Genomic DNA, 17,654 nt, shown 5'->3' on the forward strand with positions numbered 1-17,654 from the left:
ATCACTGCCACCTAGTGGTTCCTTTATCTGCAGATTCTTAATGCATTAAGAGCTAGTGATAACCTAAATATATTTTCCATACTTAGCTTTTACCTGTTACACTTAGCTTTTAAGTATTACACTATCTGTGAAAGCTTGTCTTGTTTTTATGCCAAAGCAACTAAGGTTATGAAGTCTCATTGTGTTTTGTCCATAAATTGCATATTTTTTGTTGGATGTAAAACTAGTTTTGGGGGTGGGGATGCAACCTTTGGTTAAGCCTTTTTTTTAATATCAGCTTGTGGTAATGGATATGGAATAGGGGTTATTTGGATGTTTACACAAATGATGAACTATGCATACTCATTGAGGTTCAATCAGCTGGTTAGCATAGTTAAGGAAGTTAAGTGATTCCTTGATTGCTAACATGCCAGTTCGTGTGAAATTTTCAAATACCCGAGCACTTGCAATATCTTGCTCTGTTATATTAAAATATTGTAGTCATAATAACTGCATTATTTTTTCTTTCATTAGCTAAATACTGATTGTCATATAATACCCCTGTTCAGAAGTTAATAACATTGCCATGTGTGAATATTTCAAAGCAAAATGTTTTGGCTAAGGTAAAGAAAGCCTGCACGAGAAGCATGCAAAAGTTCGATGAGATTTACCGGTAAAAGTACTTTGCCTTAACGGCATTTGTATTGTTGCTCGCTCGGTAAACAATGGTGGGTGTTATCAGTCTGGAGTATAAGTTGAATCCCATGGGAGCTTGAAACCCTCCCAAAGTGGAGGGGGGGGGTAACCTGACCTTTTTTCTTTAGAACCACTAACTGAATTAACTAATTGAATCACGAACAGAGTTATATTGGAAGTTCTGGCGTTGTAAAAAATGTTTGTAATGTAGTTTCACGGGTAAACTTTTTCAAAGTTTGCCATGCTTCTCATGTGGGCTTCCTTTGTCTTTTTTTTTTTTTAATAAACAATTTATCCACTAGTCCACCAGTGATTCTAAAGAAAAAAGGTCAGTTCCCCCTCCACTTCAGGAGGGTTTCAATCTCCCATGGGATTCAATTTCTACTCCTGACCGATAACACCCACTGTATGTTTATTGAACAAGCAACAATACAAATGCCGTTATGGCAAAGTACTTTTATTGGTAAATTTCATCGAACTTTTGTGTGCTTCTCGTGCAGGCTTTCTTTACCTTTGTCAATTTTTTTTTTTTTTTTTTTGTGATTAATGTGTATTGACTATTTTAAAAATTCCAAAATAATAGTTATAGTTGTTATTTTTCTGAATAAACTGCACAAACTGTTTTTTGGAACTATACCTATTGTTTTTGAATTTTTATAATCACTTTACTAAAATAACTTTAAAATAAAATGAAAAGTACATAGAGACAACCTCTTCCAACAAAACTTAAAATAAAAGTTGTACTTTGCTAGTAGTAAAATTTAGTGTTTCACTAGAAATCAGAAACTCTCCATGGTTTTATGTCTTTTCATCTCTACAAGTATGCCCTGTTTATGTGGAGGTGGTGAATGTCCTGCCATAAATGATTCACTGAACTTCTGAAAGCACAGCTAATCCTGTTCACAAAAAGTTACACAAGTGGAGGCAAGATGTGCAAACCTGTTCCCAGGGAATTTTGACCATGGCTCTGTTTACAGCCACTGAACTAATGGAGTTTACGGATAGCAACCCATTCTTTAGAATTTAACCCCAAGGTCTCACATTTGGTGGGTATGGGCTTGGCACACCCAGGGTCCTGAGCTGGATATCATCATTCTTCTCTTTCTTGGTGATTCCTCTCTCTCTCTCTCTCTCTCTCTCTCTCTCTCTCTCTCTCTCTCTCTCTCTCTCTCTCTCTCTCTCTCTCTCTCTCTCAGGGTAACTGGGAAATTTTTTTTGGCTGGTGCAGCATAAGTCTCAGGCTTCCTTGCACCATATGGCTAATAATAATAATAATAATAATAAGGGTACTTGAGAGCTTTCAAGACTGTGAATAACCATTAATAAGAGTTTCCATTGTGGTGTGGCAAGATTTCAAGCTTTTTTACTCCTAAGTACAGTGGGAATTGTTTAACATGAAACCACGGGGTCAGAAATATTTTTTCATGTTAAAAGAAGTAAACAAAAAAAAAACTCACCAATGTTTCTGATGTCATAATAATCAAAAGAGTTAAGATAGAAAGTTTAAACAAGTTAACATTTTATCAGATAAAAAAAAAACACATACAATATGTAAAAATTAAAAAAAAAATGTTAATTCTTTTTTGTAAAAAATCTGATATCTTTTTTTGCACTGTGTTATTTATCATCTTATTATCTACAAATTGTTCAATGTCGTCCATCATTTGGTTCATTTCACCACTGGTATGTAAATCTAAATATCTGCACATACTTTTTATCAATTTCTGCATTTCTGATATAGTAGGAACAGGGACTAACAAATCGATGTGATTGTCTACATTATCATCACTATTTTTACCCACGGGATCCACTTCCATAGGCCATATGACATCCAAAATATCACTATCTGTTAAAATCGGTGCTGTACACAAATTAGTATCATCAACTGTGACAAATTCATCCAAAGATACTGAACTTTCTAAAAGAGATGAAACACGCTCAAACATTTCACTGAATGTCGGTTCAGCTTCTTGATTGTCTTGAGACTCTTGAGTAGGTATTAAATCAGTCATTTTGGAAAATCCCACATGATGAAAACAATTTTCGATAGTCTTTGGTGTTACAAGATTCCAAGCAGTGCGCAACCTATGCAATGCCTCCAATAAGTTGACAGAGAAATCTTCTTTTGCTTCAATTGCGGCCAAATATTTTCTTAGCAATTGTTTTTGGTAATAAAATTTTAAATTCTGTGCCTTGATCACAAGGCTGTAAAATGCTCGTAGTGTTTGGAGGCAAAAATATAAGCAATATAGCTTTTAATCTCATTTCAGAGTGAGCTTTATACAATCATGGCAACTTTTTGCTTTTTGCATAAAAGTGCTTATCTAAATTCAAAAGCCAATCAGTAAACGTTGTTGTGGTCATCCATGCCTTCTTGTTTGCTCTGTACTCAACTGGTATTTTTTTTACATTTTTAAAACAGCACGGATTCATGCTCTTCCCAATAACAAATAAGGGCAGCTTTTCAGATCTGTCCGAATTGCAAGCCACCAATACTGTTATCCTCGCTTTGGACTTTTTGCCGCCAGAACACTGCTGTCCCTTAAACAATAAAGTTTTATCGGGTAAGCAGCGATAGAACAACCCCATTTCATCAGCATTAAAGACATCTCTCGCGCTGTATTCTTCAAGCACTTTTGGCTAAGCCTTGTGGGCAATGTAGACTGCAGCCAATCCGATGTCATATTCAGTTATTCAGTGAAACTTGATTTGCTTCACCGCAAACATTTTTAAAAATGATGCCATTTCTTTTCTTGAAACGTTCCAACCAGCCTGGATTCGCAGTGAATTCTATCTCCATTTGAATTGCAAACACATCCATTTTTTCCATTAATAGAGGTCCCGATATTGGAGCACTCTGAGACCTAGCTTGTTTGAACCAAACAAGCAATGCAGCCTCCGAATCTTCGTGTTTGGCTGTTCTCATCTGTTTCCTCTCCGGCTCAAATACACTGCACTCAAATATTGCAGTAAGTTGGTCTCTATTCTTTATGATTGCCGACAATGTAGAGTTAGTGATTCCAAACTTTTTAAAAATGTCTGTTTTCAAAGAATTCCCTACATCTACTGCTTTGAGCAACTCTATTTTAACTTTAAGCAAAATAGAGCTTTGTTTATGCCCTGATTTTTCCATTGTACAGTTGAGGATTTACGGATTTGATAAATTTACGGATTTTTTACTAAACACGAAATTCACCATTTTATACAGTATGTGTCACTCACTTCAAGACTGTAAATGAAATGTTTTGCCTGCCGACGGGTAATCCCATTTGTTTAAAATGGGATTACTATTGGGATTACTGTGGGATTACTATCTACATATTGTTTATTATCAGATGTCAGCCTAGTCAAATAGAAAGTTGAGTCATAAAGTCATAAACAGTAAAAATTTAGTGACAACGTGGCGGCCAGTATATATTTTTTGTTCTTCTGAGATGCAAAATCTTTTTCATGCTAAGCGTTTTTCTTTTCACGTTAAAAGAAAATAAATGTATGAAATCACATAGCATTTTGTTGGGATCAGAATATTTTTTCATGTTAACTGATTTTTCATGTTAAACGTTTTCCAGTGTAGCTGATAAGTGCAATAAATTATAGAATTCCAATGTGTAATTTTTTTATTTTGTAGTATGCCACTTTTTTATCCTAAAAACTTTAGTGACTATATGTATTTATTTTTGAGTTTAACAGACAATTGGATTTAGTGGATAGGCCTTACCCCCCATATAGTCTGTTAAAATAAGGTTTTACTGTAATATAAAAAAATATATATTTTTTGCATTACAGTGTAAATTTATTCTTATGACAATGAGATAGTGGGCCGAGAAGCCTTTGAATTACATGGGCAATATGCATTGATGGTTCTTTCACAAACCACCGCTACCACCACCAATTATAATCTGTTATTCAAATGGCACCATACACAAAATAAGAAATAGTACCATATCTTATTGTAAAATGCACAGGTGCTTAAGAGATTCTTTTTTGGGACACTGTCACATCTGTGCATGACCATTATCTCTAACTTAAACAAATCCTCTTATTTTGAAGAAAATAAAATTACCTCAAAATTAAGTTGTTTTTGTGAGCACTCTCATATTCACTACTTTTTTTTAAATGCAGGAATGCTTGGTATTAATACAATCTGTTTTCTTGAACTTTTCCTTTATAGTCTACACTATGAATATTTGTAATCCGATGCTCTTGTTTAGGATATATCAGTTTACTTCTGACTAGATTTTATTAATAATTAAATATCAAATGGTTAAATAAAGATTATAGAGAAAGTCATGTAAGAAATGATATAATTTGATCACTTAATATGCTACTGTTTCAATAACTCAGTGTTTCTCAGCCTTTTCAATATCATGGCATGCATGAACTACAAGAAAACTTTTCACAGTCCACCTATAAATCTTTTTATAGATGGTTTTTTAAAAAAATTATTAACATAATTTAATGTTATAAAACTTTTTAGTACCTGCTTCTAATTCCTTTATAGCCCATAGGTTAAGAAACACTGTCATAAATAACATTTGCTGTTATTTGTATTATATATAGTAACAATGCAACAGCACATATCATGCACTGTTGCATTGCACTTAAATAAGTGCATATCATGGTATATAGGTTAAATTTTTTTTTATTTTAACTTTACAGATGTTACATCTTTAGGTAGATATTGCTCTAGACACCAAAAGAAGCCAGTTCAGTCTTCGGGTAATGCACTTTTGATTAATTTCCATTCAGATAATTTGCTAAACAACAAAGGATTCCGAGCTCATTATACTTCAACCTTTGTCTCTTCTACCATTTCAAATTTTGCAGATCATGAAGTTGGAGGTAATCAGGTTGATTGTATTATAAAATTCACTTTTAATAAATGTGTTGTGTTACAGAATAACAACTAGCCATCTGAAATTAATTTCTCCACTAAATCATAATTTCATTAATATTTAAAGAAATAAATTATTATTAATCTATAAAAAAGTAAAAATCTATATTGGATGTTTAATGTTTAATATACTTTAATATCTGTTATTGAAATGAACTTTTAACACTAATTGTGAGTAAATATTCATTTTAGTAGTGGAAAAATGTTGCATGGAATCAAACTTATATAGCATTAGAAAAAAAAAAAAAAGTTACCTACTTTATTTGTTTATCCTTTATAATAATTTGCCTAATTCTTTAAATTTTATTCCTAGGTATGATTAACAGCCTTTTTTTTAGGCATGTTTCAATGAAAAAAGTGCACTTATTAACATTATCATCCATCTATCAGTACAAATATAACAAGCATGAACATAGGCTACATAAGAGAGGCAACTGCATAGACCATCTGCTTTCTTAACTGTGTTATGTCAGTGATAGACAAGATTTAGATCATCTGCAAATTTTACACTTGGCTATATATATATAAAAAAATAAGAGCACAAAATCCATTAATAATTATATATAGATATATATAAAATTGTCAAAAGAATGTTTAATAGTAAAAAGAAAGATGATCAATGATTCATAATGCCTCTACATATGTGTGTGTGTGTGTTTTTATGAAACCCTGAACACAAAAGGTATTAGAACCTATAGTACTTAGCATCCTGCATGAGTTGAAAGTTTAGAAGACACTTTCTAACATTAGACTTGAATTTTTGTAGATTGTAATTTTCAGGAAATACAAAAGAAGATTGTTCCAGAAAAGAGAGATTGATGGGATAAGTGAGGAAGAAGAAGAAGAAGAAAAGTTGGTTCTGTGAATTTCAAGTTTAACAGTAAATGGATGCTGATTGACTTGGAAGAGATGGGGGGGATCATAGATGCCAGTTTAGAAGAACGGTGCCCATGAAAGTATCTGTAGGCGCCTCCATAGCCAGGTGGGAAGGAGCAGCAGTGCGTAGCACATGCTTCTTGATTAGACCGAGGTTCGAGCCCGTCACCACCAAATCCGGAGGATGCGGAAAGGTTAGGGAATGACCACCGCATATCCCGGAGCAATATGGCCTCAGTTGCTAATGCTCCTAAAAACCAAATAACAAAACAAAAAAAAAAAAAAGTATCTGTAGAAAAGGTATGCAGCAGAAACAGAATGTCTATAAGACGGGAGAGACTTTGTAAGAGATGGGTCATTAATTAACCTGATCACCCTCTTTTGAATGGAGTCTAAAAGCTTGAGAGAGGGAGATAGGTTTGGGTGCACCATCCCAGATTTGGGAACAATATTCCATGGTAGGGTAGATTTGAGATTTGTAAAAAATTGTGATGTGCATATGTTGAGAGATTAAAAGTCAGGGTAATCCAAACAGAGATATGTGATATTGTTTAGAGATCTGGGTGTCATCAAAGATAAACATAGGAGCAGTAGATTCCTTTTTTGCTAGATATAAGACAGAACTAAGTTTTAGAAGGAATGACATTAACTAAGTTATCTTTGCCCCACTGGAGAATTACCTGAGGATCAGCAGTTTAGGATTTGTTGGTGGATATTTGAGAAGATAAAGCTGTTTATGTATCTACTTTATATATCTATCTTGGTATAAAAAGTAATAAATAAATAAATTTTCATTTCTACTCTGCATTGCCACTCAGGCCAGAAGAACTTGCAGTTTCACTGTGGCTGTCTTACTGCAGCCAGTATACTAATGCAATTTTAGTGGCACAATGTGCAAATTAAACCAGAGGTAATGTACTCAGAAGAGTACATTACCTCTGTACTACTCTGGAGTACAGCTAAGCAAGCCCCTAAAAGAATAATAGCACTATAATAAAATAATCATTGAATTATGAGTTTAAAGTGCATAATTCAGTTATACAAGGATGGTTCAAGACTGACCTAGAGATTTACATTTTTTACAAAATAATGCTTATGTACCAGAATCACCAAAAGTATTATTCTTTTTTTCAAGATATCCCTCTTCATTGGCTCATTTTTGCCATTGCTGTAACAAGGCACTAATCTGTCAGCAAAGAAAGAAGTAGGTTAACTGCAATTCAGGGCATTGCACTTGAGTTCATCATATGTCTTGAATTTCTGCCTTCTCATATTCTTTGCCATTGGCCCAAACAAGTGATAATCACTGGTGTTGGGGGGGGGACTAAATTCAGAAACATAGGGGGTGATTCATGATTTCCCAACCTAAGGTTGCCAATGTTGTCATTGTCAAATTTATTGTAATTTGATATAATTTGATTTTATATTGTAATGTAATTTGGATATGTATTATCATAAAGCAGGATGATTCCCTTTGTCCCAGGCCTTTTTCTTCCTGTATGCACATCATTGAGAAGCATGCTGTTCTAATACTAGATATGAATGGCATAACTGTTGACGATCTTGTTCAGGTTTCTAACAAACTGAATAAATATTTTGCAACTACATTCATGCATGAAGTTTTTTTAGGAAATAAAGATGATTCTTGAAATACCAGAAGTATACAAAGTTATAACTGACAGCTAAATGATTTTTTGATAACTGAGTAGAAAGTGGAGGAGAAATTGTAGATAAAAGTGATTAAGGCACCTGCAGCTGACAGAATCTTTAAAGAAGAGCAGCAAAAGAGATAAGCAAACCTTCAGCTATAATTATCATAGTATTCTTGGATTCAGTGGAGGTACCTGTGGATTGGAAATGTGCAAATGTCTCTCCTATTCACAAAGAGGGGCCTCAAAGAGTAAAATGAGTTATTACAGACCTGTAGGCGCATAATGGCCTTGCTGTCCTTGCACCATAAAGCCCATAAACAACAGACCTGTAAGCTTGACTTATGTTCTAGGCAGAATAATGGAGTCAGTAGTTAAAGAAGTATTTAGAATCACCTTGACAGGAATGCAGCTATATAGAATCAGAGCATGGATTTGTTAAGGGCAGATCTTGTTTAGAAGAAGACTTGTATATTCCAGCAGGCTATGATGAAGATACAGTGATAAGGGAAAATCTTTATAAATCTATTACTAATGCTGAATTAAGATCTGCTTTTCCAGCACTATCATCTAGTCCTGGTCCTGATGGGGTGACTCTGACACAATTAAGATCTATTCCAGAAAAACTTTTGATTGACCTTATGCACTTCTTTTTATGGGTTGATTTTATTCCCCAGTGTTTGTATGATGCATATACTATATTTATTCCAAAGAAGGTCGATTCAAAATTACCATCTGAATTCAAACCAATAACTGTGTCTTCTGTTATATTGAGAACGTATCACAAGATCCTTGCAAGTAGACTGTCATCTATGATGAAATTGGATAACAGACAGAAAGCCTTTTTTCCAATTGATGGAGCAGCCGAAAATACGATTATTTTACAATCATTGATCAATATTGCAAGAAAGAAGTTCAAGACTCTCCATTTAGCCTCTATTGATTTGTGTAAAGCATTTGATAGTGTCTCTTTTCACGCTATTATCGAGGCGCTGCAAAGGAGACATTTGCCTGAAACTTTTATTAATTATATTTTTAAATTGCACCGCTCCTGTGTCACCTAGATGAGGTTTAGAGGTGATTGCCTTAAGCTATGTCCAACTAATGGGGTGCGACAAGGTGATCCTTTGTCACCTTTAGTTTTTAATTTGGTTTTAGACCAATTATTTTGTAAAATTCCCTCATATATTGGTTTTAAACTTGGACAATGACCTCATCCTGGCGACTTCCACACAATCCGGGTTGCAGTGCCTTTTAGATTGGGCAAATAATTTCTTCAGTCCCAAGGGTCTTAGAATCAATGTTGAGAAGAGTTGGTCACTATCTTGGGTAGGCAGAAGAAGGTCAAAGTAGAGCCCAAGAACTTCCTAATAGGTGAAGCCAGGTTACCTTCGGGTGATATTAATTGGACCTGGAAATATTTGGGAATAGCCTTCGATATCTGTGGTAAATCTTATCTGACTGTGGGTGATCTGCTGGGGTGGCTTCAAAAAGCCCTGTTAAAACCCCAGCAGAGGCTGTTTATCCTCTGGGCATATTTGTTGTCTAGATTTTATCATTGTTTAGTGCTGGGGAGGGTAATGGCTTCCAGGCTTAATGCCTGGGACACCCAGGTTAGACTTGCTATTAAGAAATGGCTTAGGTTGCCAAATGACATGGTAAATGTGTACTTTTATGCTGACATTGTGTATGGGGGGGGGCTAGGTATCCCATCGCTACGATGGTTTATTCTCTTATTGAAAAAAGAAAGATTAGAGAAGCAACTGGGCTCTGCTTCTGATCTAGTATGCTACTTAATTGAAAGGCCATCCATAAAGAAAAAATTGAGCTCAGCTAAGAATTTGTTAAAGGATGGAAATGTATTTATAGATTCTAAAGCATCCATAAAGAAGAGATGGAGGGATCTCCTGCACGGCTCCTATGATGGCTGTTGTTTCAAAAATAATTATAACCAGGTTTGCTCATAACACTGGTGGGTGGGTGAGGGAACCAAATTGCTATCCAGCCATGCTTTTGTTGACCTAGTGTAAACTAGGATCAATGCCCTTCCTATCCTCTCTAGAACATCAAGAGGACATAGTACAGATAGGCAATGCAGAGCTGGATGCAATGTGATTGAGTTGCTTGCCCACATAGCACAAAGGTGTTAGAGTTAAAAGACATGATGCTATAGTAAACCTGTAGAAAATCGGTTGCACCAGAGGGACTGGGAAGTTAGAAAGGAACCTTGGTTTTCAACTGATGAGGGTATCAGGAAACCAGACCTCCTTTGTGCTCGGGATTGCTCCATCTATCTTTTGGATGTCCAGATTGTAGGGAATGTGCTCAAGAACCAGCCTGGACCTTGAGCACGTTCACCACAAAAAATCTGACTATTATAATAACAATGTGAGTCTCAAAAGGTTAATAGAAGCAGAATATCTTATCAGTCCTATTGTACCATCAGTAACAATCTCATACAGGGGAGTTTGGTGTAAGTCTTCTGCATCCTTGCTCCTTTCTATGGAATTGACAGTTTCTGACTTAAAAATCGTGGCACTGCCGGTACTGCAAGGTACTTGGAGCTACTGGGGAGTTCATCAGCGAATGACCTAGCACATCGCTGTTGATTCCCTTGTATATAATATTATGTTTTTGCATTTTTATAATTTAACCTTTTACTTAATAAAGGGAATTTGTTAAAATAAAAAAAATTATTAAAAAAATCTATTATAGGGAGAATAATGAAGTCAGTAGTTAAAGAAGTATTTAGAACCACCTTGACAGGAATGCAGCTATATAGAATCAGAGTATGGATTTGTTAAGGGCAGATCGTGTCTGACCAACCTGATTAGCTAACCCGTCATAGTATCAAAGGAACTGGATGCAAAAAAAATTTTTACATCACATACATAGATTTCAGTAAAGCTTTTAGTACTGTCCCACATGAAAAACTGCTGTAAAAATTAGAGCAGTTTGACATTGGAGACAAGTTTTACTGATGTTGATAAAGGGATAGTTGAGTGAAAAAAGACAGAGAGTGGCGTCACCACCAAATACGGAGGATGCGGAAGGTCAGGGAATGACCACCACATATCCCGGAGCAATATGGCCTTAGTTGCTAATGCTCCTAAAAAACCAAATAATAACAACAACAGAGAGTGGTTATTAATGGGCACTACTCTTCCTTGACTATGTCATTAGTGGAATGTATCAGGATTCAGTGCTGAGCCTCATTGTTTTTGATTTTTATTAATAACATTGATGAAGGCATGGCAAGTTTAATGTGTTTTTGATTTTGATTTTATTGGCACAAAAACGACTACGGTTATACTGTGCCAAGAAAAGGCTAAAATATCAACAAAGTTAAATTCTGGTAACCTTTAAAAAGGTTAAGTTTAATGTGTAAGTTTGCTGATGATACAAAGGTTGGCAGGTTGGTTAATGACAGGAATCAGTGTATACTATTACAAAAAGACCTAGAAACATCAGGCAGATGGGCTGAAAACTGGAAATTGAGGTTTAACATTGATAAATGCAAAGTACTGTATATGGGTAGCAGTAATCCTGGAATAACATACTAACAGGTGGAACCAGTGGTGAGCTATAGTGGGCTCGCGAGAGCCCGTTGTTATTTTTTTTGAAAATTTGCGAGCCCATTGTTGAGACGATCATTTATTTTACAAATGAAATCCTGAATGCAATTATTGAGTATCCAGAGCCGAAACTATAGTGGGGCGAGCGGGGCCCCCTTCCCAGAATTTTAATGGTGCAATCGATCGGTTATGTATTTTAAAATTGCTTAATTTTTGATTTAATTACAGTCAGACCTCTGTTTAACCAACTTTTTTATACCGAATATTTTTAAATTCCCCTTGGTAATTAAATTTAAAATACAGTAGTTTCTGTAGAACGAAAATAATTTTCATGTAACAAACAGATTAGGAGAGACAACTGTGTATGCATTGTTCTCACATCTGGCCTTTAGGTAATCAGAAATCGTGAATTAAGGGTGAAAGGGATTACTGTTCCACAATGTTAGTGGTGCCCGTAAAACATACAGTCACATTCTGAGACGTCGCGCTAGTCAATATGCTTTCCATAGCCAGCCAGAGGATTAAGAAAATTCCCGACATGGATAATAGCCTCTGGTCAACCTGGGTTGTCGTTCCCATTTACTACGACAAACGGGCATATGTTCCAGTAATTTCTCCTGTCTATGTTTACATGGTCACAGTAGCTGAATATCTGAGTGATTCCGATATTTTTCACAGTATTCAAAGAACTAGTGACAATAACAACGTATGGGGGGGAATTGAGGCAACTAAGATATTATATAAACTTTACGAAGATGAAACGTTGGCAGATTTTGAAACTTTGTCGAGCCTTTCACTGTGTAGAAAATGTTCTAAAATATAATGGCATACAGGCAATAATAAAAAAAATAAATAAAAAAACAAGCTGTAGTCTTGTCTAGATGATCCTGCAATGCATCTTTAATCAGTGACTCCATTATTTTACCCACAACAAAAGTTAAACTAACTGGTTTGTAATTACTCGTGTCACCCTTCAATCCCCCTTTGTGAATTGGGGATACATTTGCACATCTCCAGTCTGTGGGGACCTCCCCTGAGTCCAATGCTGCTCTCATAATTATGGCTAAGGGTTTGCTTAGTTGCTTTGCCGCCTCCTTTAATATAACTGGATAGATCCCATCCACCCCAGGTGCCTTTCTTATGTTTAACTTTAACAATTTCTCCTCCACGTTGCTCTCAGTTATTACAAAACCATTAAGCACCCTGCTACAATTTGATAACCTTCTGCCATTTTTAAACCTTAATAATTCCTCGTGTGTGAATGTAGATGCAAATTACTCATTCAGTTTGTTCGCTATCTGAGCAGGATCATCAACAGTCGAACCATCAATATCAAGTGGACCAATCAGATTCATTCCCTTCCTTTTAGAGTTTATATAAGTAAAGAAATCCTTGCTGTTTTTCTTAGCATCCTTTGCCAATGATTTCTCGTAATCTGCCTTTGCCTGCCTAACCTCCTTTGTGACCTGATTACAGACTAGCTTATATCTGCCATAGGCTTCTGAGTCGCTTGATAATTTATATGCATCCGATGCATTTTTCTTCTCTGTCACGAGTCTCATTAGTTCATTTGATAACCATTTAGGCTTGAACGATGAACAATATTTAAACTTAAACCTTGAACAATATTTCTTAATAGGTATGAAATTTTAGTAGCTTCCACGATTAATTCCTTGAATGCTTCCCACTTAGAATTCACTGTTGGTAACATCGTCAGTTGATTCCACTGTACAGAATTTAAAAACTGTCTGAGACCACTGTACTCACCTTTACCGAAGCAAAAACCCTTTCCTTTACTACTGATGGTAATTATATCTTTAAGTAAATCCCACATCAGTACACTGTGATCACTGCCACCTAATGGTTCCTTTATCTGAAAATTCTTAATACACGAATGATCACTGCTGATAACCAGATCAAGAGTATTACCCTCTCTGGTTGCCTCTCGAACATGCTGCTGCAGAAAACAATCATCCAATAAATCCACAAAAGTCTTACTAGTATGTGAGTGACCAACCCACAAGTTCCAGTCAATATCTGGGAAGTTAAAATCCTCCATTATAAGGCATTCTGATTTACTAGCCCACTGTATTTCTCTGTACAACTGTGCATTGTACTCATTCGAGTCATTAGGCCTATAACACACTCCTACTCTTATTTTTGCTTTCGCAGTGCTTATGTCACACCAAACTGACTCAACAGTGCACTGTTCATCTATCTCAACTGGATGCACGTCTTTTGATTTTATGTTTTTCTTAATTAACAGCATGACACCTCCTCCCTTCCTATCCTGTCTATCCTTTCTGTACACATTGTACTCCCCAAATTCCAATTCTGCATTCCTAATATCAGTGTGACACCACGTCTCTGATATCTCAACAATATCTGCCTTTGATGTCTTTAACAACACTTCAAATTCATCAATTTATTTACTATGCTTCTAGGATTAGTATACATGCAAACACACATGCACCTATTCCTATTCCTAGTTACCCTGACACATATACCCACCTGTTTCACGATGACTGCCATCAGTCCCTGAAACCCCCAGCACCCCTCGCTCCAGGTCGCTACTTATTCTAATAGAAGTTGTGCAAGAATCAGCTTCATCTCTGCCTGTGGCTACTTTTAACCTTTTAGTCTGTGAATACCCCCAAGCTAGCAGTTTTCCGACCCACCTAAAGCTGCCTCGATAGCATCAGCAAATATTCTTGCACCCTTTCTACTTAAGTGTATCCCATCCCTGTAGAAGCAGTCTCTCCTGTTAACAAGCACAGACCACGCTGAAAAAATTCTACTCCTTGAGCCTTGCACATTCCCTCCAGGGCTGAATTGATTGACAAGGCTCTCATCGTGTACTCCCTCCTATCGTGTCTGGAGGCGCCTCCGTAGCCAGGTGGGAAGGAGCAGCAGTGTGTAGCACACACTTCTTGATTAGACCGGGGTTCGAGCCCGTCACCTCCAAATATGGAGGATGCGGAAAGGTCAGGAAATGACCACCGCATATCCCCGGAGCAATATGGCCTTAGTTGCTAATGCTCCTAAAAACCAAATAACAACAACAACAACATCGTATCTGGGCAGAATTGTAGACACTTTCAAATTTAACCCTAACTCACGACTTTTTTGCAACATTGACCTGTACTTGTTAAGTAAATCTGCAGATCTCCTACTCTTAATGTCATTGGTGCCAACGTGTACAACAATATCACCTTTTGTGCCCTTAAAAGATGATATATGCTTTACAACGTCATCAACGTTTGCCCCTGGCAGACATACCCTGGTTCTGTTCCACCTATCCTTTTTACACAATATATTCCCCGTCTTCCTGACAATAGAGTTGCCAACAATAACTAGTTCCTTTGGGACCAGCACATTCTGCCTTGGAGATTGCCGCTGTGTTGCCTGATGCCCAGGAGTGAGCTCTGGCATTATGTCGGGCAGCTGAGAGCTTGACGGGCCCCTCATATTAATTTCTTCGAGGGCATCTACCCTACACCTCAAGCTCTCATAAACGTCCAGTAGAACGCTGAGTTGATGCCTAATTTCTAGACACTCTCTGCACCTGGCACACACAAAGACATCCTCCTTGGCTAGATCATGTTCTGTTCCAGAGAGTTCGGCAAACATTGCACAAGTTGCACATTTTTTTAGGCTGTGATGCATTGGAGAATCGCCCCCCTCAGTTCTCCCTCGAGTCACAGCACTCCTGCCACTTTGTGCCCGTTGCTTTGCTGCTCTAGTCTGGGGCATGATATTTTAAATTAATACTGATCTTTTTAATATTAATTTAATTTTTAATATTAATTTAATTTTTAATATTAATTTAAATTTTAATATTAATATTAATATTTAATATTAATCAATATTAAATTAATAAGATCAATAAATTTAATTAATTAATTGTCAATACTACGCTATCTAATAGAATCCTAAATGCAGTGATGCGTATTACACTATATAATTATACGTTAGAGCTACCTAGTTACCACAATTAAAAATTTGAATTCCCTACAACTCTATACAAAAACAATGGCTGCAAGATTCGAACGAAATAACTGTTTTACATATATTAAGTAGTAATCTACAAAAACTCTTTATCTAAATTAAAAATAAAAATAACCAGTGTAACAATAACTATAAGACTACGTATAAAGTACAATATAAAATAACAATTAGGTAAATAAAAAGGCAAACATATCACTTTTTCGGAGCCTGTAATTCACAGCTGTAATTTTTAAAGAGAGTCAGTGCCCAGGTTGAACTCATGGTGTTTAACATAGAGCCAGTACTCAGATGGAGCTTATAATGTTTAATGCATGGTGTTTTCCATAGAGCCAATACTCAGATGGAGCTCAGTAGCTGACTTGCAAACTTTCTGTAAAACAGAAAGTACGCAGCAGTCTTTCTTTTTATTTTTTTTTTTATGAAAACCCCAAATATGAAAGGTATTAGAACCTATAGTACTTAGTACCATGAGTATGTTGAAGGCTGAAAAGACAGAAGATACTTGTTGATATTAGATATGATTGTCCATATCTTATCTTAAATAAGGTCTAAACTTCCCTTGCTCCCTTTTAACATCAGACATAAGATGTTAATAATAGTAGAAACATCTTTTGCTATTAACAAAACATAAAATGATATAGTAACTACTGTTTTTATGTGATAGTTGTTATTGTTATTTGGTTTTTAGGAGCATTAGCAACTAAGGCCATATTGCTCCATGGATACGCGGTGGTCATTCCCTGACCTTTCCTCATCCTCCGTATTTGGTGGTCATGGGCTCGAACCCTGGTTCTAATCAAGGTCTAATCTGGTCTAATCAAGAAGCATGTGCTACGCACTGCTGCTCCTGCCCACCCGGCTACGGAGACACCCTATGTGATAGTATGATGCTAAATTGTTCAGTTGTAGGATCAATCAATAGTTAGCTGTTGATAGAAAAGCTAAAAGCAGCAATATTCAGCTTTTTGATTTTTCAGGCTCATTATCTGACTAAGGGGGCCATTTACAACTTATAACACAATGGAGTGAATGGATGAACTAAAATGTTATAATGAGTTTTACATAGGAATAGTTGAACAAATGTTACATGCAAGGTTTTTTCATAAAAAATCAATAATGTGATTTGAATTGGTGTATTTCATTAAAGAATAATAGAGAGGGGAATTAAAGCTGTTATTACAAAAGGGAATGGTGGACAGATTCAAAAAGTTAAAAAAATTGTGAAGTCCTACCTGAAAACTTAACTATAAGCTTAATAGATGTGAAAATTTATAATCATCAAGAATCAGAATTTACCTCTAGGTCTCTTCAGTAATGGTTGTAAACTACAACCATTAAAAAAAACAAAAAAGAAGTTAAAAATAAAACATATAGAAACACTTAGAAAACGCATTTTTTAAGTTATTATTATGCAACTTTTATAATAAAGTATTGTTTCTTTTTATATTTTGTAGAGTGTACCTGGATTAAAGAACCATTCAATGGAACAATTGCCAGCCCTAATTATCCTGAAAAGTATCCAAGCAATAGCAGATGTGTTATCGTCATTCAGGCTCCATCCAATCACTCAATAACACTATCATTTGATGCACTCTTAATGGAAATTGATGCAAGATGTGAAAGTGACAGAGTAGAAATTAGAGATGGTAACTCTCCAAGTATGTTGTCGTTAGTTATATTTTTAACATATATACAGTAGTATATTTTGTTAATTCGGTTTTTGGATTATTCAAAATGCAATGTACTCTTAATGTCATTGGTGCCACAGCCAAACAACAATATAGGGTCTTATAAGTATTTTTGTATAGATTATTCAAAATACACCTACAATGAAATTCAGAGTCTGAATTGGGTTTGCAATCTCTAAATAATTTGTCTAATTTGAAAAGACTACCACAACCAACTATAGGCAAGCAAATATCATTATAACAAAACTGAATGGAGGTATTACAAAAATTTGCTAATTTTTCATTTATC

General features: G+C 35.7%; 1 protein-coding gene across 2 annotated transcripts in view; it reads left to right on the top strand.

Annotated features, from left to right (window-relative positions):
• Positions 1-17,654, top strand: part of LOC150078156 (mannan-binding lectin serine protease 1-like) — a 116,222-nt gene that overhangs the window by 55,344 nt on the left and 43,224 nt on the right. For both annotated transcript variants that reach the window (XM_090385311.1, XM_090385312.1), the window contains exons 6-7: positions 5,335-5,517; positions 17,132-17,335. In XM_090385311.1, coding sequence (XP_090241437.1) covers positions 5,335-5,517; positions 17,132-17,335 — 387 coding nt within the window. The remainder of the gene's footprint in view (positions 1-5,334; positions 5,518-17,131; positions 17,336-17,654) is intronic.

This window comes from Mastigoproctus giganteus, chromosome 11 (genome assembly GCF_048544385.1).
Source record: "Mastigoproctus giganteus isolate SK-2022 chromosome 11, ASM4854438v1, whole genome shotgun sequence".
Lineage (NCBI taxonomy): Eukaryota > Metazoa > Arthropoda > Arachnida > Uropygi > Thelyphonidae > Mastigoproctus > Mastigoproctus giganteus.